Source organism: Uloborus diversus, chromosome 8, assembly GCF_026930045.1.
Source record: "Uloborus diversus isolate 005 chromosome 8, Udiv.v.3.1, whole genome shotgun sequence".
In the NCBI taxonomy this organism is placed as follows: domain Eukaryota; kingdom Metazoa; phylum Arthropoda; class Arachnida; order Araneae; family Uloboridae; genus Uloborus; species Uloborus diversus.
This window is the reverse complement of record NC_072738.1, coordinates 3,379,928-3,407,471: the sequence shown is the minus strand read 5'-3', so window position 1 is coordinate 3,407,471 and position 27,544 is coordinate 3,379,928. Positions and strand designations below refer to the sequence as shown.

The window sequence follows — 27,544 nt, the reverse complement described above, 5'->3', positions numbered from 1 at the left end:
GAAAATAAAAGTTTACATGAAGAACTAATAAAAATAAATGACTTTTTATCCGAGGAGGGATATTGTACCCCTCGTAGCGAGTGTGAAGATATCTTATTAGGGCACCCTATGGACATGACAGTGGTGCCAGGAGATACTCCGCCTGCGGATATCTCCACTTAATTTTGCTGTTTTCGGGGTTTTTTCCCCCTTTTTGTGTGTGTGTTTGTGATGCCTTTTTTCTTGTTTTGCTGGAATTGCAGGAGTATCTGTAAAAACATTGACACGTTAAAACTTTTCATTTCTTGGTCCAAGCCGGATGTAATTTGTATCCAGGAGACCTGGTGCGAAGATGATAAAATTCCTTTATTATGCAATTATAATTACTACTCTAAAGAGAGAGTTCCTCCTAGGAAAGGAGGGGGTTTATGTATATATGTTAAAAAATCAATTCCTTCATATGAAATTAAAATTAATACAGGAGAGAATGACATAGAAATTAATAGTGTTAAAGTCAGTATTAATAATAAAATTATACAGATTATTAATTGTTACCGACCACCGGGGCCTATCAAAGATGATACCATTGTTTTGTTAAATAAAATTAAAGATAAAAACCAAATATATGCTGGCGACTTTAATGCAAGGCATATATCAATTGGCGACTCTGTTAGCCACCTTACAGCCCACAAAATTTACAACTGGTTTTCTGAAAACGAGTTTTGCATAATTAACGACAAAACTCCAACCCGTCATAATAGAGGAAAAAGAGAAGGTATTCTGGATATTATTTGTATGAGTAATAATTTAATGTTGAATTACAACATCATGTATGGCAGCGAATCAGGAAGCAGTGATCATTTCCCTATCTTGCTAAAACATACAGAGAACAAAATTAAGAAAGTTGTTAAAAAGAGGTATACTAACTGGGAAAAAACGAAATCGCAAATAGCAACAGAAATTTCTAATGAAAATAATTTCAATGATGACAATATGGAAAACTCCAATATCCTTAATAATTTTAATAGTATTATTTATAAATGTTCTGAAGATAACTCCAAAACCATTATCTACGAAGATAACACACAGAATCAAAAATGGTGGGATTTCAATTGTTCCACGAAAAAAAGGGAAAAAAACCAAGCTTTTAACAAAGCAACTCACAGTCAATCTTTAGAAGACTGGATTCAATATAAATTTAAGTTGGCGGTTTTCAGACGGGCTATTAAAAAGGCTAAAGTGAAATTCTGGGCTAAAATCAATAAAAACTTAAAAAATACGAAGGACATCTACAAATCAGTCAACAAACTAAAAAATGGCATACAAAGAGAGAGAATTGACAGCAATTTAGTTCTGGAAGATAATGGCATCAAAATATTAGATGGAAAAAAGCAAGCTGATATTTTCGCAGAATACTTTTTCTCTAAAACTAACAACTCTTTCAATTCAACCATCATCAATAAAAAAGATAAAAACAGATGTAATTTATCGCAACCGTTTACAAAGAATGAATTTAATACAGCATTTAAGACCCTTAAAAACACATCTCCTGGCTCTGACAATGTGTCTAATAAAATGTTAAAAAATTTGCCTGATGAAGGTAAAATTGTCCTTTTACGAATCTTCAATAAAAGTTTAAAAACATGTGTAGTTCCGGCGCTCTGGAAAATTTCCACAATAATTCCCATCAAAAAGCCAAACAAGAACAGCAACTTTGTAGGCAATTATAGGCCGATCGCATTGACACAAAGTACTTGTAAACTTATGGAAAAGATGATTTTAGAACGACTAATCTGGTGGGAAGAAAAATTCAAAATTTTCCCCAATTTTATTTATGGCTTCAAAAAAGAAAGAGGGACAGAAGATTGCCTATTTAAAATGGCTAATACGATCTCCAATGCCCGGGAGGGAAAACATTTCACTTATCTCATCTCGCTTGATATCAAGGGAGCTTATGACAATATTCAATACAACATCCTATTTAACAAACTATACAAAACAAACTTGGATGAGAAAATCATCAATTGGATTAAAGATTTTTTTACACAAAGATCTTTTTGCGTTAAATGGCGAAACCAATTTTCCGAAGAAAAAATGTATAAACAAGGTCTTCCTCAAGGCTCTATTATTTCACCATTTTTATTCAATTGCTTTTTGATCGATCTTGTGGATATTCAAAATAACTTTTGCAACCTGTTTTCCTATGCAGATGATATCTCATGTGTAATTCATCACGAAAATAATGATTCGGCGATAGAATTAGTCTTAAACACGATTAACAAGATCTCGAAATGGGCAAAGAGAAATGGGCTAGAATTTTCTCCTGATAAATGTGCAGTATTAAATATGTCTCCTGGCAAAATTAAACCAACTTTCTCGATCCAAATTCATGACACCAACATTCCATGGAAAACGCATCATAAAATTCTGGGCCTAATCATAGACAACAATATGAAATGGAAGAAACACACGGAGCTTATTGAAAAAAAAGTTACCAAAAGCATCAATGTCCTCAGAATTTTAAGTAATCAGAATACTGGAATGAATAATAATAATTTAATATCGATTATGAAGCAAATCATAATCCCACAGATCAATTATGGAAGTATAGTCAGAACCAAAGACACAAAAAGCAATAGAAGAAAATTTAATGTCCTGGAAAACAAAACTATTAGAACTATTTTAAAGCTAAATTCCTTTGCTCCTAATGACACCATTAGACGAATGACAGAAATTGACGAATATGAAGTGAGAGTAAAATGGAATTTAATAAAATATATGTTAAAGCAATATTTTAAAAATAATAACAATAATAAGTTTATCTATAATCGACAATTTATTAACTCGAAAAACGACTTAGTAAATGAAGCTATCAACTATGTAAAAGAATATAATAAAAACCTGATTGATGAGCAATATAATTTTTTTTCCAGTCAAAATATACCGCCCTGGCACGAATCTCAACTGGAGTTTGTTGTAAAAGATGAATTCTTACAATACAACAAAAATGGAGAAGTAATGAAACAAGTTTTCAACGATTATATGCAAGACAATACTAATGCAGATATTTTCGCCACGGATGGATCGAAAATGAACAACAAAGTAGGTTTCGGAATTGTAAAACACAGCAATGAAATCATAAGGAAGATAAAAATTCCAGACATATGTTCTATCTTTACAGCCGAATTAACAGCTATCTACTATCTAGCTAAATTCCTAATAAGCAACATGAAATCAACCATTATATTAACAGACAGCTTAAGCGTAATTAAAGCAATTCAAAACAAAAAGAGAAAAGAAGACAATTCAATTACGGCAACTAGAAACATCCTAAATATTTTAGCAGACAAAAATAATATCAAAGTCGTATGGGTCCCCAGTCATACTGGAATTCAACTAAATGAACAAGCCGACCTACTAGCAAAAGAAGCAACAAGCCAGGACTATATCCCAAAAATTCAATGCTCCACGTGGAAAGACTGTCAAAACAAAATCAAAACTGACTTAAAAAATGAAAGAGAAAGCAAGTGGAAAGAAAGCAAGTATTTTCTAAAATTCAAGGACAGACAGCTTCCCCTCAAGAATAAAATCAAATGCCGAAATAGAAGAGAAGAAATTCTGCTAAACAGACTAATCACCGATTGCTACATTACTCAAGAAAAACTTTTTCGTATGAAAAGTGAATCATCACCAATGTGTTCTCACTGCAAAGTGACAAATACAGTTAGTCATCGTATTCAACAATGCAGTAATTTTCGCAGGGCAAGAAACAATTTGCTTAACATTATCCCTCCTGAATTTTCTCATTTGACAACTGATTTTCTGGATTCGCAACTTTTATCGCTGGACGGCGTCCCGTCCGCGATTTTGTCCTTTTTTGTTTGACTTTTTTTTTTGTTTTGTCTCCTCCGTCACCTTAAAGCTCCACCTTTTGACGCAAATAAGAACTTTAAAGAACAGAGGCTAGGCGCTTAAGCACGCAGTCCTCTTTAAAAATATGAGCTAGATGGCTCATCGAATAGGAATAGGAATAATAGTCATGGAGGCTGTGAGATTTGTTGGTCATTCTTGCATATAAATTTTTTACAGCTGATAACAGTTTCTATGATTTTTAAAATTTGATAACAACTTAAAATGGTGAGACATGATTTTATAGATGAATAAAGAATAGTATTCTTTGGCGAATCGTCATGTATCTTTGTACTGTGATAGCTGATACTTTTACATTTGTTTGATTTCTGTCATTTTATACACTTCGGTTTAAAACAAACAATGGATGTGTAAATTATGAAATCAGTTTTAAGGATATTTCCTACTCAATTCATATCATTCCTTTAAAAACAGGAAGTAGAATTCTTCGAAAGGGATTAAATGAAAAAAATATAGAATTTCCATTGTAATTAAAATTTTCTGTTCTTGATCTTTTACTTTAATTTGATAAATCTCCTTGATTGTCATTAATATACTCATTTTAGACTGCAATTTTTGAAAGCACCTGCATTCTCGGAGAAATTAGCAGGAATAAATTTGGATTTGATAAAATATCGATGAGATTGTGTAATAAGCATTTTTTAAATAAATTCTACTTACTTTTCTTAAAAATTGGGGGAAGGGGTAGTCAAGCAGTTTTCTGAAATATGATTGATACTTTCATGATGTTTGAAAGCAGGCTTTTGTTTTAGTTTAAAAGAGTAACGTTTGACCAGAGTTACAAATTGAGACAAATTCTTGTTTGTTAAAGATGCTTTGTATAAGCAAAGGTTTTTGAACTTATTTCTCTCCTTCAACAAACGTTGAAAGAAGTTCACTCAAAGTTTCTTGAAGTCCCCTTAAGGCACACAAATACAAAGTTAGTATTGTTAAGTTGTTAATATTTAAAGTTAATATTGTTAGATTTTAAGGAATTCAAAATAAGCTAAGCCAAACTGTTGAATAAGGTGAACAGTTGGCACAAATTCCGAGCAGTATTTTCTTGTGCAACCCATTTCTTCCTTCACATACACATACCTTAAGCTTTTGAGAAAAAAAAAATTCAGCAGTCATGACTGAAGTATAACGAGACATTCACTTTTTGAAAGGTTCTCCCTTGATGTTATTTTTACAACTTCCAATCAGGGTTGGCAAGTTTTTGACGGAGGTATTATCCGGTTTGAACCGCAGTTTTTACCGTCATGTAAAAATCCTCTTTATGATATGGTTTTTGACAAAATTGTCGAAAACCTAAATTTCTGTCCAAAACCTGCATAAGTTTGATATTGATTACAAAAATACATTAAAAAGTTCATCATAGTTTTCTAGTTTTTGACTTTAGACACTAGAATAATTTTTTGGAGTTTTAGAATTCTAAAATGATGTTCAGGAAACAATCGAAGCATAATTTTGTTTCAACAGGCATCTTGTCTGTAGAAGAAAAGAGAAATAAATGAAAGAGCTATTATAATTATAGAATAGAAAGTAATTATAAATAGCTAAAATTAGACTTAATGACTATTAATTCCTTTAATTTTCCAAGCTTGCGGTAGAAAAATACCAGTTTTGTAGCCTTTTGTAATCCAAGTTTATTTTTAAGTTTAAAATGGATCAATCCAAAACTGGAGAAGACCCTCTCGATAAATGCTGAAGATCATGGGTTTGAATGTAAACACACCACGAGTTGTACGAATTTGACAGAAATATTGGATTTTTCTTAGACTTTTCCAACCTTATTGTTGCAGAGACATTCTGAACCGAGAACTAATTTCCTGGATATGATGCAGATTCAGCTTAATAACCTATCATTTTTTTGTGTTAAGAGTGGTTTTCATTACATAGTTATCTATATAATTTTGCTGGAGACGAACTCTCTTAAAATCTTCACCTTTTGATGGAAGACATTCATTTTCTTCAACAAAATGATATTTTTTCACTTCTAGATTGACAAAAGGATAAAATTACTTGTAACTAATTGTTTGTTATTAAAAAGTTTAAACAGAACCACTTTAAAAACTGGATTTAAGTTTTAATGTTTAACTTTTTTTGCTGCCTACAAATTAATTTTAAGGAATTTTATTTTAATGAATTTTTTTAAATTTAATTTTTATTTTACTTAAATGATATGAAAAATAAATTATGATGTTTCAGGATGAGGAATCTCTATATGTTTATGAAAGATGTCAATAAGGGTTATATTTGAGTTTTCGACAGGTTTTTTGGCATTTTCTTCAAATTTTTGAGTTTTTGACATCAAAAACCCAACCCTATTTCCAATTAATTTATTTGTTGTATTAATGGGCTTAACTCTAGTGCATTTTCTGAACCTGACTGCAGATGCTTTTCAATTATTGAATTATCAAAAATAATATTAATCAAGTAAGAAAAAAAAACATTAGCTTTCTTCTAACGTTAACTCTTTTTCTCATTTATTAGTTTTCCAAAATCATTCATCAAATCAATAGATAAGATCAGTATTGTTGTGGATGGTGTGTCCTTAGTAAACGTTAAGAAAGATGGTTGTCATTCTCTCAAGAATTTGGAGTTTTTTATTTTATTTACATATAAGGTGAAACGAGAAAGAATTACAACACAAAAAGAAGGAAATAGCACCAAGTGCACTCCGCCTTACAAAGCAAAGCTTCTACCAGAGACATGGAGTTCTCAAAATCAGTATTGATTGGTCAAATAGATTGAACAATAAATATTCATTTAGAAATGTCTTTGTTAAAACCCCTACCAAAGTGAGAGTGGTTACAATTTTGGTTTCAACTAGGGATGCACCAAATATTTGCTTGGTATTTGGTATTCCTGTTTAACAGGTAGCAGAATATTTGGTTCGACCGAATGCTTCAATATGCAGCAAACAAATAGTAATAAATGTGCTATTTGAGAATTGGTAAATAAACGTATATTTTTTTATAGGATGAATGAAAGTTATTGTTTAGCACTATAGTATAAAATTATTTGATTGTTTTTGCTAATATTATCACATTTAAAGTAATTTTAATGCAAGAGGAAATACTCGGATGTTAAATTTAAATTTTGGTACTTTTTTTTTTTTTAGTGACCATTATTTAATTTTACTATTACTTATTCAAATATGAAACTGTAACCAGAAAAAAGAGCTCAAAATATTAAGTGTTTGTTCACAAATATATGAAATCCATTAACTCAAAATATTGTATGAAATATGCAGCTGAAGAAAATCATTTTATTTGTTTATGAAGGTGATTTGCCATTTAATATTCATTTGCTTTTGAAATTATTTTTTTTTAATTTTAAAATAATAAATCTACTTAATGTAGATGAAGTTGGTGTAAAAAGAAAATTCATTTCTCTAGGGTTAATCTAAACATCCATCTTGTTATAGTAGAAGGTTCTTTTCCTATATTGATCCTCAATTTGCCTGTGAGTTTCATCTACAGAGTTGATTATTATTAATTAATTTATTCATGAAATATAATGAATGTGAAAGTTTTTTATGTTTTATTGTTACCCATAAGTTGGAAGTTTATTTATGGGTGTCTTATGTGCTCCTTTAAAAAAAGTGATCAATTTCAGCCAAAAAAAAAAAAAAAAACTTTTTACAGAACCACCCCTGATGCACATGTTAAGAAATGATTTCACTTCTAAAAGCTATTCTAAGTTTTATTGCAGTATTTGTACAATAATCATTTCTAAATAAACTTATTCATTTTTAATTATTGTTATTATGACAGTTGGTAGCGGTTCAATCTCCCAATGGTACTAAACGGATCGAATGCAAGTCTACTGAAAGTGTATCCACCTTTATTACAAAGGTATGTATTGCTCTTAAGCTCTGTTTGATAGGACTGCATTAGAGTCTTTTTCTTTTGCATACCATGTGCTACCCCAATATAGCATCCATTCTTCTACGTGATAGCACTGTCAGCAGGTGCTATAACCATCATAATTTTGATGTCCACTTTTCTAGCAGGTGGAGGTACCTCGACTTTTTTTACGTGAAACTGTACTAGGAATTTAAATTTGCAAAGAACATTTGAGAGATCTTTTATAGGCTGCATAATCATAAGACATGAATCCTATCAATTTTCTGCATCTTGAAAATCCTCTGATCAGAGCAAGGATCACACTTGCTATTTTGGGTGTAAGAGGCCAATACCTAACGACTATGCCACTGTGCCGCCACTCTGTTAGTTTTTCAATCATCATTTTTTGTTGTATTTATTATCAAAATGAAACTGTTAAAAATATAAATGTTGCACCTGTCTTTTACCATGCAGAAAAAAATAATAAAATAAGGTCCAGCAGAGCCACTTTAGAGCTTTAAGATAGAAATCTTCAAAAAAAAAAAACATATAAATATTGGTTTTAAGTATTGGCACATTTTGCAAAATTTAGTATTATCTGAGCAGAATATTGTCAAAAGTATTAGCATGATTCTCTAGACTCCCCAAATTTTTAAAAACATCATTAGTACTTAACATTAGTTTCATGATTTTTCTTTTTGTTAATGTGAAAGAGCTTGGATTTTACAAGATAATCATCTTTTTTCCCTAAGTAATTTATGTCTGTCACAGAAAATAATGACAGAACAGACTCTTGGTATAATACTTTAAAAGTTCTTTTATTACTGAAATATTACAAGAAACTGCTGTATGAAAAAAACTATTTTTAGTAGGAAAAAACTGAAACACTCATAAATCGATTATTAAAAATCTAGAACGTATTGCTGTAGTTTTTGAAATATTTTAAAATGAAAAAAAAAAGCAAAATGTTATAAGCATGCTTACTATCAAAAATGTGCAAATTTTATACTTGTAAGTGAAAAGTTCTTTTTTTCTTTTCTTTTCTTTTTTGTTTGTGTGTGAAAGATTGTTTGATTGTTGCTTTTATTGTAAATTAATATCACTTAAATTTGGATTTGTAATTTCTTTTTGACATTGTTACATTCCTTTAAAAAAAAAAAAAAAAAAAGCTCTAATGGTTGATCAGCTATGTGAAAAATTTCCAAATTTGGTTCTTATCATGTGCAGCACGATTTTACCTGTGCTTTTATAGTAATAACCTAATTAGTGGTCAGATAATGTGTAAATAATATCAAGATGTTTTTATTTCTTAAGTATTTGGTAACTACTAAAAGAGTTGGAGCAAAATTCACAAAGTGCATAGATGTTTGAGTTTTTTTAAGCAGTGTTCGAGAGAAATTTTACCTACCATATGAGCTAACGGCAACTTTAACCTTATTTTTTCGTACCTAAAATGCTTCACTTTTGTACAAGTAGCGATAGTTTATCTTTGCAAACGTCTAATATGTTGAAACTGTTTGAATAAAATCGAGTTCAGAACTGATACGTGATGAACAGGATTTTTGAGATACTCTTCTATATCCCATTTTGCTCGTCAGAGGCGACGATTCTGACTTTTTAAATCTCCAGATCAGATTTGTAATAGCTAAACATGCTGTTTATGATATGACAGGGTTTTTAACAATACAAAGGATGTTTAAAATATTTTTCCTAAATGCTCAAAAAATAGCTCTTGTTTTCCGCAAAAAGAAAAATTTCACTTTTTTTGTTTCGCCCCAGGCACAAAATGTGGACCTAAAAATAAATATGCCTTTAATTTCATGTAAAACTAAAAGTCGTTCATTTTTCTATTGCAGGTTCGAAGTGCCTTTGATTTAGAAAGTGTCTTGTCATTTAGTATTTACAAAGAAAGGGACAAAAAAACTCCACTGGTTGCCACTGACAGAAAGCGTCTCTCTTCTTATGAACTCAGGTATGAAGAAATATTTACAGAAAGTTTACCCTTGAATGTAATTTTTCTCCAACAACTTTATCCAAAATGTATACTAGTGTACCTCATACAATTCATATTATAATTAAAAACACATAAAGAGCACACTGTACGAGGATTGAAGAATTTTTACTTAAAACAAGACCTTAATCATGTTTTGTTTTATGTTACTTTGTCACGTTTTTGCAGCAATGTTTCAACATTTTTTGAAGGATAATAGGCCGGCTGTGGTGTCGCCTATTCTTGTTGTATACATGCATTCAATAATACTTTTGATAGCTTTAAGTCCATTTGTATGTTAAATGTTTACATGAATAAACTAGAACAGAATAAAAAGTTCTTGAAATATTTTATTGCTCTGTTCGTGCGAAAACTCGAATAATCATGGCTCAGATATTGAGACCCTAGTGTATTTTTTTCATGAAACCAGAATTCAAAGATTAAATTATGGGTTAGTGTAATCATTAACTTCAGACATGAGTATGCCAACAAAATGAAAGGATATTTTTTGTTGTTTTTTCCAGAACAGTATCAACCTTGAAAAGACTTTTTTTTTATTTTACAACATTGCACAGAAGTTAAAAGGTTTAACAATATATTTTTAACAAATATGTTTGAATTCCTAACTTTTTAGAACTAATTTTGCTTCAAGGTGGGCTAGGGACAAATAGGAAAATGACATTTATCATGAAAAAATAACAATAAAGAGGTTTTTTCTTTCTTTTTCGCCTATTTTCCAAACGTCAAGACATGTTAATAAAGCAATCTAGCGGCCCTGTGGCAGAATTTTATTTCACTTTCTAGGACAAATTTTCTGGACCTAATTTCTTTCTGCAAGAATGCTCCGTGAAGTGAAAAATGAACTAATGAACAAACTTAAGTGCAATTCATTTCAAAAGTGAAAAATTTATTTATTTATTAACAAATTTCGCACAGCAATTGGTAAGTGGAGACAAAAAAATCAAATATAACCAAAAGCAATGTAAATTATTATGCTAGTTTATGTAATGCTAATGTAAATTATTGTGTTATAGTAAGGGGATGATTGCTTAAACAGAGATGCCAGTGCCACTCTCATACTTACGTTTTCAGTCTTAATTCCTTAGCACTTATCAGTAGTTCTTAAAACCAGAAAAATACAGATGCAATACCTATTTAATATTTTAAGAAATAAGATCTAAGGAAAAAAGTTTTCAATTAAAATATGCATTACAGTTCGGGTTAAAAAAATCCTTCCGCAAAGGAAAAAAAAACTGAAACATGTTTGTGTTTTGAAAAAATAAATAAGGATCACCCCTCCTTCTCCTCCCATAAAAAAACTAAATTAAAATATGCATTGCACAATTATAACGAAGTATCCCCCTCCTCAAAAAGGAAAATGAATTTAATTAAAATATGCATTACAGTATTAAAAAAAAATTAAAACATGCATGTACTTTGGGGGAAAAACATGAATAAATAAAGGTTACCCTCCCATAAAAAAAACCTCAATTAATGTATGCAATACACAATATCACAAACAAAGTATCCCCCTCCCCCCAAAAGAAAAATAAATTTAATTAAAATACGCATTTTAGTTAGAACAAATCAAAAATTCAACCACCGCCCAGAAAAAAAAAGGATTTTATTGAAATACTTTATGTGCATGAAAAGCAAAAAAGAAATCCAACCTTGCCCCCTCCCTCATGTATAAAAAAGAATTTAAATCAAGTACTGGAGCAAACAAAAGTTCCCTTTCCATATGATGAAAAATAATTTAATCTATAGCTCCTCCAAAGAGAAAAGATTTTCACTCATATAAGCACCCCTATCTGAATAACGATTTGTCAGCCCAAAATACCACACAATTTATCAAGTATTCCATCTGTTGCTGCAACCTACGACACTGCAAATAAGCCATTTTTTAAAGGCTTACATTAATTTTTCAACAAAGGTGGAAAAAAAGCTTGAAAATAAGTCTGCACAAGTCTTTCAAACAAACAAAAACATGTGCGTTGCAAAGCGAATGCGAAAAAAACCACTGTTCTTTGATCAACACAACGGTTGCGTTCGTAGATCGAACGGTAGCTTATCGGTAGGTTGATCAGGTGACAAGTAATGACGTCAGCTCCAATGCTTTATCATGCACTGATGTCATTAGCTGTCACGTGATCAACTGACTGCTCGCTACTGGTCGAGCTCGTTGAACGCAAGCTAGGTTGCTTTAAAATCGCTCCACATGGGGAGAAGTTCTGGTTAGAACCGGTTTTTATTCTTAACTTGTTGTTGCGATACATTTCTTACCGCGAAACAGCTATGATTAGATATTGTTCTGCAAAATGATTTTATTGCTGACTTTTTTTTCCTTTTCCTTTTTTTCCCCTTTTAGTGCAAAATCTTTCTGCACAAACTGTCTCATTCTGCGACAATGTCGCGTGTTGGCAGCTTTCTGCCACGGGGTCTAGCGGTATAATTTTTATAAAAGTTAATTTGTCATTTTTAGTGGAAGGACAAGAATCATTCAATTTTATTAAAAGTTTCCTCGATCATCTGTGAAAAAATGTACTGTTTTTAAATTGAAATTTTGACAGATATGTACTTAATGTGCATGTTGTGCTATTACAGGCATGGGGACACAGTGTATCTTGTGTATGGATCCAATTCCACCTCCGACTCCTCCCCCCTCTCCAATTCTGTCGTTTCGGAGAGCGATCGCAAGGGGTCCTTCTCCGACTTCACTCCCGACCTGACGAATGCCCTGGTGGAGGACAAAGTGGATGTCTACCTTTTCAAGCAGAATGGATGCATCCAAAGGGAAAGAGATCCCGAGTTGTGAGTAATATCTCCTCCTTTTATACATACGAACAGACCTGTTGGTTAATTTGGGGTCACCCTTATTTGTTAGGCAGTATTAAATGTTTGCTGAGTTGGTACTTTTCAGTTGAAGGTGCGTCACTTCGCTTGCCAACTGGTTTACTTTCTGCCTTGGCAAAAATAGAAAAATATCATATTCATGTCTGCCATGTTTCTTCATCTAATTCTAATTTTACATGTTAATGATTTTTTAATAACTCAATATATTTGTTGAATTGTTAAACATTTTAATGGCGCTTTTTATGTTCCATTTAGTTAAAATTATTTTAATCAAACTTTTCGCGTTATGTTATGACTTGTTTTTTTATTTGGTAAGTTATTTTACATTTTAGTAGCTATATTAAATTAATTGACAGGTTATTTTTCAGTTTGTAGAACTTTTATTTCTGTTTAAAAACTTTCTTTATTAAAAAATTCAATAGAAACACAAATAACGTACAAAATGGCCAAATAAGTAATTCATATGCAAGTTTGAACAAATATGGCGAAAATGCCTGAAATGAAGAATAACCTCTCGATTGAAAATGCAGGTAATGATGTGATGTAATGCAATAGAAAAGTGCCATTGAATTTTTGTTAGAGGCATGTGGAAAAGCAATAAGTATGAATGTTGTTGGGCTCAAATTTCAGTGTTTCAATCATTATGATTTTATGTTGTCGCTGTGTTAATTTCAATTGCTTATGTTTATTCCTGGTTGTGGAATTTTTTTTTTATTGATAAATAAAATGAGATTTAATTCATCCGTTTTTCGTAGCTCAACATACCTCAAACTTTATTAATCAAAATTTTAGGTACTAATAAAGGTATTATGCATCAATCTGCATAGTTATCTGCCCAATCGATAAGGCAAAGAGTATGCGACTCTAACTTGCCATAAGCCATTCTGTGCTTAAAGGGAAAATTTTTATGCCTTTGATAATCCTTTCTAAAAATATTTCAAAAAAAAAAAAACATTTTGAAGAAAGCATTCATGCTGGCAAAATATTGAAGTTAATTAAGCTATTATCTTTTTGTGTCTCTTCTGTTTGCAGTATTTTTCAATCTTAATCTTTCTAGCAATTTTTGTTCACTGATTTTACGTAACTTATCTATCTCTTTCTTCAGTAAGATGGCTTTTCTATTTTGCAGGTGTCACCATGGTCCAAATGGGAAATGTGTGCATTGTGTCCCTGTAGAGGTAAGTAGTCTTAATATTCTGACTTGTATTTGTATAACTGTTTACTATGCTTTTTTCTTTTTTTTTTTTTTTGCATAGTATGCTTAAGATTAGAATAAAAAGGTGATGTGAAAATTTTTTGTTTTTTGGTAAATTTTTACCAGTTTACCAAGCTTATAAATGCTTTAATTCTTTACTAACAGTTTGCTTAAAGATTCTATCGTTTTTCTATTGATTTTTTCCGAAAACATTTAAACACCTGGTTTCCACCCTTTCTTTAGTTTTTGCCAACTGATTGATAGTCGTATTTTTATGGGCATTCAGGGAAAATTGAAAGCAAATGTAAACAAAGGGGTTGCTGTTTAGCACAAACCTTGGCCACTTTCATAAATTACTCATTAGATGGGCGATTCTTCTCAGGAACATTTCAGTCATCTGATTGGCGCTGTTCTTGTCATCCCATCAATCGCCTGCCAATCAGACAACAGTATTGTCACGTTGCTTTGTTTATTTCCACTATCAGTTCTTGCTGAATTCACTGTAGTCTGGGTGTAAGTCTTTCACCCATATAAGATTTGAACGATTTTTGTGCTATTTACAAAATCTGCTTGAGTACATGTAAAATTACCAGTATTTTTTTTTTTTTTTAATTTTTTTTAGAGGGTTTGAGGTGCATGTTGTAAATATTGTTTTACATCATCACCTCAAACCCTCCAATGATCAAATTTATGTATTTCTGCAGTAAAGAAGATCCGTTTTCTTCTTTTAAAAATGTTTAATAGCAAATTTTCAAGTGCAACTTTTTCTATATGATTTACACCCATGAATTAAACCTGCAGTCATTCTGCATCCTTTGTTGAAGTTTAATTTCTGAAGTTTTTTAAATACTTAATTACGTGTGTGAAAATGGATCAATAAAAATTTCAAGTGATTCTTTTTCTGTACTGTTCTACTAAAAATTGGCTTTGTACTTGATTAAGATTTAAAACTCATTAAATTTTTGGATTATTTCTACAAGTTTAATGAAAATTTTTCCTACTCTCCTCTCTTAGAAACTAATCCTTTTTGAATAAATCTGAACTTAAAAAGTTGAATTTTGCCACTGCCTAATGCTTATTAATTTCTGAAAGAAAAAAAAAAGCTGGTATGGCCTTTTGAGACGCACTTAGGTTTTTTCTTTTTTTTCTTTTTTGGAAATTCTTTAAAAAATATATTTTATCATCCAGTGTGTGCTAGTATTTATTCTTTTCATATCATTAATACAAAATCAGAGTAAAAAAATAAAATTACTAAATAAGAAAAAGCATCAATGAATTCTAATTGTTTAGGCATCAATGAACAATTGGAAATTTAAAATCTGCTCAGAAAGAAAAAGAGAAGAATTGCAAATTATTTTCTTTCGGATTGATCATTATAACACTACTTTACAAAAATGAGTGTATATGTGTACAATAATGAGCTATTAAAATTTTAGCTTTTGTTTACTAAATGGCAGTTCAAAGATTTTCAGAGTCGACTCTGTTATGCTGAAGTAGTATTTCTGTGAATTTTACAATTTTGAGCATCTTTGTAACATAGTTTAAATTAATGAGGATCTCTTTCATATTCAATATGACATTGTTTTTTTCCTAAAAGTTTTAACAAATGCCGTTATAATTGAATAAATTTGCAAAGAAATCGATAAGCTCATTCCATTTTGCAACCCTGAAACATGTTAGTAATTTTTTGAAAAAGTTTATTAAACTTTTTCTTTTTTGCACGCAAGTACTTGTTTATTTTTTACTGTTTTCCTCCGGGGAGAACCTTAGAACCTTAGTTGTGTATTTTCTAAAAAAATTGTATGAAAATTCTTTTTGAGTTTGAGAGTAATATTTGCCAATTTACTTATGCTAATTTGAGTTAATTGAAACTGAAAATGCGCAAATGTTATCCTAGTCTCATGTAAAACTGCTCCACTTTTGAGCATTTGAAAAGATATTTTCACTTACATCTTATTTCTGTTTCAGCCTTATGATGAGAATTATTTACGTGAGCAGAATATTAAGCACATGTCATTCCATTCTTATTTGAAGAAGCTAATGCACGGCATTGACAAGTAAGTTTTTCTGTATCTTTTAACCAAATGATTTGCATCATCATTTCCAGGATCATTTAACCTCATGTAAAGAAAAAGTTTATCTTCATTCCAGCAAAAAATCTTACAATTTGAAGTAACGTTATTGAGCATAACTTAACTGTTTTCATCTGTGTGCTGTTGCTGTTGAAAAACTCTGACTCTTTTCCTTTGAATTGATTGCCTTTTAATTAATTTTACAACTCATTATGCAAATTTTCTTAATTCATTTTAGTTTTCTACTTTAATTTTTTTCTACACTATTTCATAAAAATTTTTACTAAATTATTCAAGCTGCTGAATTTCTATATAAATTATGCACTTGCTTAAAATAATAATTTGCTAACTTGTTAGAAATAATAGCGTAATGTCTCTGATACTTATATTTATATATGTAAGGAGGGAGGAAGTTATACTGCGGGAAAAAATAATTCCTGATTTTTTTTTTATTATTATGTTATTCAATTTACTTTCTTACCACCATCTAAAAGTTATTTTTAATGTCTCAAACTGCATGAAAGGCAACATAGAAAAAGTTGCCTATGGTGTGTTCAGGGTTCGTACGGGTCATGGAAATCCTGGAAAGTCATGGAAAAAAAATAAACAAATTTCAGACCTGGAAAAGTCATGGAAAATGAATATTTTCATAAAAGTCATGGAAATTCATTTCAAGTCATGGAAAAAATGTCTTGGCAGTAAGAGAGCAACAATTGCTAAAAGAGCGCTAGAAATACTGAGTGATTTAGTAATATTGCATATAAATTGAACGATCTCAAAAACAAATCCGAGTTTTGGAATCCAATTTCATCCGCTTCTGTAATAGCCGCTCATCTTTTTTTGTGATGTGATTTTACTACTGGGGCATTACTAATTTTGAACCCACCATTATTTTGAGTACTTCTTATATTTTATATTGTAGTAGTGGACTCTCACTTTCTTGATTTTGCCACGCCCCCTCAAAAAGTGTGATTCAATTGCATCCGAGTTCGTTTTCAACTACTTGCAAAAAGTTCATTATTAAATTTATCAGAGTTTATCTTGATATGTTGAAGGTTTTAAAATGAAGACTTTAGTCAGGTAGAACATAGAAATTTCATAGAAAATTCTTTATTCATAAAAATAGTTCAGAACATAGAAATAGGGGAATTCTAATATTCTAAAACAGAATTGTCCAACATATAACTCGCAAACCTGATCTTTTTAGCCAGCTAAAATATCTGGTTTGGAAAAATGAATTTGCTGTAAAATGTGGCTTTACTTTAATGAACGAATATGCTGTCCACTTACATGAGTAATAAGATGCACTATTGACATCAAAGGGCAATGTTTTTATGAAGTAAATTTATTATTTTAAACTTATTCAATTTTTATCCTATTCATTACTATTCTGCCCTATTTATTAAATATTTATTAGACATTTAAACATCAGTGTAATGCGTTCATTATATTTTTATTTTACTTGAATTTGTGTGATGAAGACAAATAAGAATAATTTATTACTTTCAGCAGTATGCACTGATATTTTTTCAGTCACAAGTAAGTGCTCCAATGAGGTAATGGCACTCATGTAAAAGTTTTTCTAATGCCCATTTCCGAAAAAATTGTCAAGTTTGACATAAATAGTACTATTCTCTTCATGTAACAAGGTCATGAAAATTTTTATGAAGTCATGAAAAAGTCTTGGAAAAGTCATGGAAATTTTTTATCCAAATTGAGTATGAACCCTGTGTGTTTGGCGGGAACGTTTACACTACAGTATACAAATTTTTAAAAGGTTAATGAAGGAAATGTTTATTTGTCAGAAATGTGTGTTCTGTGACTTGTTTCAGCTTTTTGGACAAATTGCTATGTATAGAAGTGATTCATTTGTGGTTTATACAGTGTCTTACAATCTTTAACTGTTTGCTGCTTTCATTTAGGATCTAATAATTTCTTTAAATACTTTGCAATTAACGCGACTATTGAAATTGGAGCTCTTAATTTGCTGTCACTTAGTTACTTTTATAAAGGGTTTTGTGTTTTTATTTTTTATTGAAGCTAAACGATAATCTTATCAGATAATTAGAATATGTTTTCCTTATGCTAGCAGCATTGATTTCTTCTACATGAGGCCGTATTTTGTAATTTCAGGGGTAAATTTGCTCCCTTGGAAAATATAAGCTGCAAGATAAAAAGTGGCTGCAAAGAGCATCTACCGTGGCCCCAAGGTATCTGCACCAAGTGTCAACCTAATGCAATTACTCTTAACAGACAAGTAATCTCCTTTTTATTTCATACTTTTTTTCCCTTTAATGTAAATGAAAATATTATCACTAGTCACTGTGTCATGTTGCGCGCGATTAATTTTGTCAAATTATACGAAAACCAAAAAAAACACGATTTTAGGCCGTGGAAGTGGAAGCATCGCTGCCGCGCATAACCTCAGACCAACGACTGCCTTGAATGCCCAAGAACAAAAATTTAAAAGAGACTTACCCGGGGGTGGTGTTTGTTGACGATAGAAAACACAAAATTAATTACCACACATTCTTTATTCTACGTTACTTCCAAGCAGACATGAAGACAGGCACTAGGCATGGTGATCACCAGAACATTTCACTTAGTATAAAAAAAAAACAAATGCGAGGAATACAGACTTAAGAGTTCATGAATGGAGCTGGGTTTTGTTGCTAAGTTCGTTAACGATCAAAAAAAAGGTAGAGTTCTCGCGGAGGGTGGTAGAATATTTAAATTGAAATGGACGAAGGACGTACAGTTCGCTATGAATATGGTGGGATGTTATCGAGGGATGGCTTTTGATAAAAAAAAATGTCCGTTGCAGGCCGATGTACGTTGAGACGAAAATGGTGCAGGCTGTAATCACCATGGTGACAACGTTGAGCTCGTCACACGCTTAAAAAGGAATCAGGATACTTTCAAGGTAATTGCGGATCCATGCCGTCACCTCATGGTATGTAGATCATCGAAGAAGCAGTTACATTAAGGGGACGATTCAGGTGCACTCTGCGTGCCGCCATCGGACGCCATCATTCAAACAGGTGATGGATCATCAATGCACTCATCTTCAGCTGCGACGAAGTACGGTCTTGATTAATATATTTTAAACATATATGAAAAAATGAAACGTTCACCTCATGTTGAGGTTATTAACGATTTTGCGGCGAGCAACGGCCGTCCCCAGACGCCGTGCACCGATGCTTCATTATCGCCATCGTAGAACAAAAACCGGAGCCGCAGAAAATGCGACCGAGCGGACAGAGAGCAGCAAGTAGAGTGAAGTGGGGTGGAAAAATGAATCGGCAAATGAGCGATCAGATCCGGGTACGCGGTGATGCGCGGGAACCAATGAGTGCGTTTGGCGCCCAAACAACGAAGGGAAGGGGACGCTACGCCATTTTAATGGCCGACAAGAAGATGCAAAAAATCGGATCGACGCTTGAAAAATTGACATATGTGATAATGCATATCACATTTTTTTACCCATTTACATTTTTCCCATGTTTTCGGTCATTTTAATCATTTTCTTCCCCCATTTTGTTGTTTTTTTATTTTCTTGTGCATTCCACGTTTTCCCCGCGTTCCCCCGTTAAATTTCGCACACTTTACGATATCAAAATATGACTTATTCACTTTTCCCATCGTTTAGCTTTTTGTCAATTTTTCAAGCGTCGATCCGATTTTTTGCATCTTCTTGTCGGCCATTAAAATGGCGTAGCGTCCCCTTCCCTTCGTTGTTTGGGCGCCAAACGCACTCATTGGTTCCCGCGCATCACCGCGTACCCGGATCTGATCGCTCATTTGCCGATTCATTTTTCCACCCCACTTCACTCTACTTGCTGCTCTCTGTCCGCTCGGTCGCATTTTCTGCGGCTCCGGTTTTTGTTCTACGATGGCGATAATGAAGCATCGGTGCACGGCGTCTGGGGACGGCCGTTGCTCGCCGCAAAATCGTTAATAACCTCAACATGAGGTGAACGTTTCATTTTTTCATATATGTTTAAAATATATTAATCAAGACCGTACTTCGTCGCAGCTGAAGATGAGTGCATTGATAAAATTAATCGCGCGCAACATGACAAAAAAAAAAACACGATTTTAGGCCGTGGAAGTGGAAGCATCGCTGCCGCGCATAACCTCAGACCAACGACTGCCTTGAATGCCCAAGAACAAAAATTTAAAAGAGACTTACCCGGGGGTGGTGTTTGTTGACGATAGAAAACACAAAATTAATTACCACACATTCTTTATTCTACGTTACTTCCAAGCAGACATGAAGACAGGCACTAGGCATGGTGATCACCAGAACATTTCACTTAGTATAAAAAAAAAACAAATGCGAGGAATACAGACTTAAGAGTTCATGAATGGAGCTGGGTTTTGTTGCTAAGTTCGTTAACGATCAAAAAAAAGGTAGAGTTCTCGCGGAGGGTGGTAGAATATTTAAATTGAAATGGACGAAGGACGTACAGTTCGCTATGAATATGGTGGGATGTTATCGAGGGATGGCTTTTGATAAAAAAAAATGTCCGTTGCAGGCCGATGTACGTTGAGACGAAAATGGTGCAGGCTGTAATCACCATGGTGACAACGTTGAGCTCGTCACACGCTTAAAAAGGAATCAGGATACTTTCAAGGTAATTGCGGATCCATGCCGTCACCTCATGGTATGTAGATCATCGAAGAAGCAGTTACATTAAGGGGACGATTCAGGTGCACTCTGCGTGCCGCCATCGGACGCCATCATTCAAACAGGTGATGGATCATCAATGCACTCATCTTCAGCTGCGACGAAGTACGGTCTTGATTAATATATTTTAAACATATATGAAAAAATGAAACGTTCACCTCATGTTGAGGTTATTAACGATTTTGCGGCGAGCAACGGCCGTCCCCAGACGCCGTGCACCGATGCTTCATTATCGCCATCGTAGAACAAAAACCGGAGCCGCAGAAAATGCGACCGAGCGGACAGAGAGCAGCAAGTAGAGTGAAGTGGGGTGGAAAAATGAATCGGCAAATGAGCGATCAGATCCGGGTACGCGGTGATGCGCGGGAACCAATGAGTGCGTTTGGCGCCCAAACAACGAAGGGAAGGGGACGCTACGCCATTTTAATGGCCGACAAGAAGATGCAAAAAATCGGATCGACGCTTGAAAAATTGACAAAAAGCTAAACGATGGGAAAAGTGAATAAGTCATATTTTGATATCGTAAAGTGTGCGAAATTTAACGGGGGAACGCGGGGAAAACGTGGAATGCACAAGAAAATAAAAAAACAACAAAATGGGGGAAGAAAATGATTAAAATGACCGAAAACATGGGAAAAATGTAAATGGGTAAAAAAATGTGATATGCATTATCACACACTGAATTTTAAATTGTGTCTTATCCTCAATTTACTGGAACCCTTCAACTACATTTTTTGTTTCATTAAATGATATTTTGTTTTTACTTTCAGACTTACAGACATGTAGATAATATTGTGTTTGAGAATCCTTTCCTTGTTGAAAGGTTCCTAAACTACTGGCGATGCACCGGTCACCAGCGAGTAGGTATCTTGTACGGCTACTACGAGCCTCACAAGGATGTGCCCCTGGGAATAAAGGCCACGGTCTGTGCTATTTATGAACCACCACAAGTAATTATATTTACGCTTCTTTCCACATTCAGACTATATCGTTTTCTCTTGGCATAATTTTTAATGTTAAATTAGTTGGAAATAGCTTTAGATTGAAGTTTTTTCAATAATTAGTTCATATTACTTGAAAAACCTTTGTCTTTTCTGTCCCCAAAAGTGCAGTTGATTTCAAATTTTTTTTAAGGCCACAGTACCCTTTAAATAGCTATTTGTTGCAGGTCATTGATGATTTTTTCTTTATTTCTGGACATTATTTGTCTATATTTTAGCACTAATTTTTTTTTCCTTTTTTTTTTTCTTTTTTTTTTTTTTGAATGTTTTTAAGAGGGGAAACCAGTTTAGGACGCCAAAATTTTAGTGTTTTTCGTGATTTTTTTTTACAAGGAAGGAATAGATAGAATTTGTCCAAACTTGGAGGATATTTTATTCACGTTTTGAAGTATACTTTGTAATTTTTTCAAGTTATTTCCATCAGAAATATTGCAGTTAAAAGCTGCTGTCGATGGACATTTGCCACCAGAACTTGTTGCTGGTAGGCATTACCAAAATCACAATTTTATCTGTAATTATTACAAAAAAAAAAAAAAATCTGTTAGCAACATATTCCTAAGAATATGCATCTAATTGTGATTAAAAAAGTTTAAAATTACATTTTTTTGAAGTGTTTGGTTACAATGTTATATTTTTTTTAAACCTTTTTTGCATTAAAACATATTTTTAATAGTAGTATCATCCCACAGTTAAGTTCATATAGGTTGTACTTCAATAAAGAATATTCTCACCAATTCTATGAATGATTGGTCATTAACGTTTTGAGCTAGAATGCCCACCATTTGCAAAAAAGAGTTTTGAGAAAAAGATATTTGAAAAAGAAAACAAAACCGAAGAAATGAGCACAGGAACTAATCGGAATTTTGCATTGGCACATACATATTCTTAAATAGTTATATTTATAAAGTTTTATGACATGAAAAAGTATTTTTTGAACCGTCTAAATCCCCTCTTAATAAAGCCTTGCTTGCTAATGTAAACTTTTGTTTTTATTTTGAATTATTTCTGCATAATTAAAGCTATAGCTGCTTCTCAACTCTTATCAGAACTAAAGTTGTACTGATTTAAAATGTAAGAAATCTTGGGGGGGGGGGGGGGAATGTAGCTATAATTAATAACTAGAACTGTGGTCAGCATCCTACATTGACTGAGTTTAAGATCTAAGTTTGGTGAATACAAAGCTCGACTGGTTTGGAGGGGGAGGTGATGTATAACAACGCCCAGTTATGTTGACTGTGCTAACTATAAGTTGTAGGTTAACTCTTATCCAAACAGACTTTGATGTTTATTAAACAGTTGCTTTAAATTGCTAAAATAAATAATGTGAACACAATTAACACACATAAAAATATTTTCAGATAACTATGTTACTTGCTTTAAATTGATAAAATTATGACTGAAGAAATTTCAGAGGGTGTAAACAGTTTGGAACTTTTTCAAATAACTATAGAATTCGATGTTAAACCCATTGCTGCAGAGTCAGAGGAAAAAATGAACGACTCCGTACAATTTAGATCCTTTATTCCTTCAACTCAGACTTGGATGCCCTGCCTAAACTTAATTTTATTCCATAAAATAATGTTTTTAATGGTCATCTGACTGAAAGCAAAACCCAAAATATTGCTGCGATCGACTTAAAATGGGCTCAAGATCGACCAGTCGATAACGATCGACAGGTTGCCGACCACTGATCTAGACTCTGTTGAGCAATTATTATATTCTGCTGAGTTTAAGGTATGAGTATTAAGTTCAAAAACCCTTTGGTCACAGTGCTTGATTTTGTTAAATCCCCCATTCTGTCATTTCAAGTGCAAGCATTTTTTTGTATAAGTTTATCCTAACCCCACTAGTGATGTTTCAAAATGGCAGATTTTCTCTTTTTGTCATTTAAACAAAAGTCAGTGTGAACCTTGAATTTTGAATTACTGTTGATTTAAATTGTTATTTAAAAACTTTGAAATGTAGTAAAATTTTTATATTGTTATTAAAATTAGAAAAAACACGCCCCTACCTCCTGTACTAGGATAACCGATGTAAATTTTAAATTGTAGAAATGATTTATATCACAGAAACACTAATTGGAAATGCTATTTGACCACAGTCGTCTACTTGCTATGTTTTGTGGACAATGCTCACAACAAATATAACCCCGCCCTCTTCCTAATCACTTGATTGGATTAGTCTGAAACACTCTAAAATATTTTTACCTCTTTTATCAGAGACTGCTCACTGCTGCTCTAAATATTTAATTTTATTAAAATAGGCTTAAAGATTTTTTCTCCAATCTGAAAATAATTTTAGATTTATTTATTTCTTGATCTCTGCTGCATATTTTTTTAATTTGACAAATTGATCTTTTGATTCTTGAAACTCTTTCTAATGGGCTCTCTTGTTGTTTCTCCAGGATGGCTCAAAAGATTGCATAAAGTTTCTCCCAGATGAAAAAGCAAAAATTGTAGATAAAATAGCTGAAAGTTTAGGTCTAGCAAAAGTAGGCTGGATTTTTACAGATCTCATCGCTGAAGACCTACAGAAAGGAACTGTGAAAAACATAAGAAACATAGTAAGTAGTTAGTTGTAAGTTACCGCCCTAAGCCAGGGCTAAGGCAGAAATACTTAAAATACACTACCAGCTCAGCTATTCCATCCGAGGACTGCAGTTTCGTGCTTTTTAGCACTCATCAGCCCGGAATAGGAATCACATGAGCTGGAGGCGAAAAACAACTTAATTTTAAGTATAGTAAGTAGTGTTGTTTTCATTGTTATTTATGATGCTGTATAAACCCTATAAATGTGGCAATATCTAACAAGAAGTATTTGACTTAGGGTATGAGGCCATAACAATGTGTTTTTGTCTATCACGGCATAACATTTGCATTATTTTTTGAACAGCAATGAAAAATATAAATACCTTGTTTTTTTTCTTATTTCGACAACCTGTCATTCTTCTGAAAGGGCGATAAGTTCCAATCTCATCATCTGTATGGTCCCTTAAAACTTTAAACTGGAATATCTCCTTGAGTTTTGGTCATACAAATGTGAAGTGTTTTGTGTTAGTAATATTTTTCAATGGAGATTATTTCCCTAAATATAAATTACGAGACCAAGGACCCGTATAAAAAGTTAAATTTTGTATTTTTTGACTCATTTCACTTCCTTTTACAAAAAAGAGTATTTTATTCACGAAAAAATTTTAACTCAAAAATTGGCCTTAATTTCCCTTTTTCTCACCCCCGAATAAATGTTGAGTTTTTTTTTCGAACCAATCACACGTGGATATATGCCCAAGAACTTACAGACACCTGAAATATTCATTTTGACTAACCCCGAGTTAATTACAACGAATTTTCTCGTGATGTTCGTATGTATGGGCGTATGTATCTCGCATAACTCAAAAACGGTATGTGCTAGAAAGTTTAAATTTGGTACGTAGACTCCTAGTGGGGTCTAGTTGTGCACCTCCCTTTTTGGTTGCATTCGGATGTTCCTAAGGGGGTCTTTTGCCCCTTTTTTGGGGGAAATCATTGTTAATTTCGATGTAAACTCAAGTTGTGTTATAATTTGTCGGACACTTGGCGAAAGTCATCGTTTGGTCGCCAAGTTTTGTCACCAACTTGGCGACAAATTTGGCGATTTTTTTTCTTTTTGAATTTGGTTTCAATTTGGCCACTATTGGTGATATTTAGAGAGTAAACAATCGAATCACAGTAAAATTGCCAATAATGGGGAATTGATATTAAATTGGTGTAAAAGGAAGTCGTGATGCTCATTTATTTTTGCTTCAAACTCTCAATGTCTTGAATCTGCATTTCATTTTGAACATTTTTGCAATTGGAAGTATGCATCTATGACGAACAGTTGTGGAAATAAAGGTCTTGTAGATTGAAGTGGAATACCCTGTATATTTGTATTTTCAGAATTCTATAAAGTGTAATATTCTTTATAGTGATCTGCCTTAATATGACTCTACCTCTTGCTAATTTTTTTCTAATAGTTTCCATATACTCAAAATTTATTGACCCTTGGTTTTAATGTGAATTTTTTATTGCAGAATTCTCATTTTTTAAGTGCTCAAGAGTGTATAATGGCTGGCCACTTCCAAAACCAGCATCCAAACATCTGCAAGCTTTCTCCAGATGGATATTTTGGGTCCAAGTTTGTAACCATCTGTTTCACAGGCAAGACTTTTAATTTTAAAGCTCTCTCTCCCTCTCCGTCAATATTTGCACAGAACAACCTCAACAATCCAAAATCAGAAATCTCTAAAATCTGGGCAATTTTTTTAAAGTTCCTTTTCAAATCAAAGTTGCAAAAGTTAGACGTAAACATGATAAAAAAAATAATAATGAAGAATAAAGAAATTTTTAGATCTACATTCAGGGTGGCGACAGATCAGGGAAAAGTCAGGGAAATATCAGGGAATTTTGAAAAAATAACAAAAAATCAGGAAAAATTTATTTTTTTGAAGAAAAAAAAAATTTTTTTTTGCTTTACAAAATTAAGTACTCTTAATTCCCTATGCATTTTTCATCAATTATCTGTTCAAAAAAAAAAGTAAAATTAATGAGGTGCTATTATACACTGCCGCATATTTGTGCATCTTTTCTCCTCAACGTCAAAGTATTGAATCTTACTTATTAACCACAGGATGAACTTCCTAAGATTGCTTTTGTGTCTGTTAGGTTGTTTATTTTACCTAGCTTGAAATTTCCTTTTACGCTTTCAATGCTACGTAAAATAAGCAACCATACAGGCAAAGAGGAAGCCTTCAATTGTGCCTTAGCTCCTTTGCCTTTATTCCATTGTCTCAAAGTAATTAGCGTACTATAATCACGATTTCAAGAAGAAATCTTTGGTTTTTGAATTAATATTATAAAAGCTTAAGAGTTATTACTTCGCGTTTTAAATTTAATTGCTATAATTTTAACTTTCAATTAAAAAAACTTTGTTTTTTGCCATTATACTATTTGTTGTCACCTCAGATTATAATATAAAGGTTTTCTTTTCTTCAGACTTTAGTTCTTCTTTAATTTTATAACCAAGTTGTATTCTTCTTTTATATATTTTGAAATTAACTAATTGCTTTTTTTTTCCTTTTTTTCCCTTGCATTTCAAAGTTGTTTATTACAAAAGCAATCCAAGATTTTTTCTCATTACATACGGAAATCATTTTAAATAGAGTTAACTTGTGTACTTAAGAAAATATCTTTATTCTTTTATTGTTAAAATGCTGTATTCATTCATTAAAACCTATGTTCTTGATTAGAGAAAAGCTCCCTATGAATGGTTGTCAAATGGTTTCATCTGTTTTGCATAAATATGTTAATTAGTTATATAAGAATAACTACATTACTTCTATTCTTTCACTATTACTTGTTATTCTTGCAACAATTAACGTACTGTTAACTAAAAACATACTGTTTGAAAACTTAGAACTGAAAAGTAATTGAAATTGTTTTGAACTATCATAAATACACATGTTTTTGAAAGTAATTTTGATAGTTTCTTAAATTCTTATGCTAAGTGGTTTCTGGAAGTAAAGTTTTTTTTATTTTCACTTTCTATAATCTTTCCATTGTATAAATATTTAATATACTGTTTTGTAGGTCATTGATCCCCCTCCCCCAAATTTTTTTTTTTTAAACCATTTTATTAAAAAAGTAGCATATTTTTAAAACATATCTTTAGTTCAACAACTTTACATAACTTAAAACGTTTAAAATACTGCATTTTATACAAACATACAATGGATTTCAAGTAAAGCAAAGAAAGAAAACCATTATCATTGGTAACGTAAATCAGGGAAATTCGGTGAACTTAATCAGGGAAAAGTCAGGGAACTTTTTTTCACAGTTCCTGTCGCCACCCTGTACATTACTCATATGTGTAAACGAGTGGTTATACCAGTTTTATTAAAAACAAATCCTCTCTCTTCCCCTAAACGTTTTTGGTGTGGCCTAGCTAGATCTGTTTGCACTATTTGCTCGCATTGCAATAACCA

At 32.3% G+C, this 27,544-nt stretch overlaps 1 protein-coding gene across 1 annotated transcript in view; it reads left to right on the top strand.

Moving 5' to 3' along the window:
* The first annotated feature begins 4,014 nt into the window (after positions 1-4,014).
* LOC129227251 (nuclear protein localization protein 4 homolog) overlaps positions 4,015-27,544 on the top strand; it is a 38,152-nt gene continuing 14,622 nt past the window's right edge. Inside the window, exons 1-10 of the mRNA XM_054861768.1 lie at positions 4,015-4,116; positions 7,671-7,751; positions 9,599-9,714; positions 12,337-12,543; positions 13,715-13,763; positions 15,749-15,837; positions 17,986-18,109; positions 21,313-21,492; positions 23,948-24,106; positions 25,595-25,721. Of these exons, the coding sequence (XP_054717743.1) occupies positions 4,114-4,116; positions 7,671-7,751; positions 9,599-9,714; positions 12,337-12,543; positions 13,715-13,763; positions 15,749-15,837; positions 17,986-18,109; positions 21,313-21,492; positions 23,948-24,106; positions 25,595-25,721 (1,135 nt within the window). The 5' untranslated portion in view covers positions 4,015-4,113. The remainder of the gene's footprint in view (positions 4,117-7,670; positions 7,752-9,598; positions 9,715-12,336; positions 12,544-13,714; positions 13,764-15,748; positions 15,838-17,985; positions 18,110-21,312; positions 21,493-23,947; positions 24,107-25,594; positions 25,722-27,544) is intronic.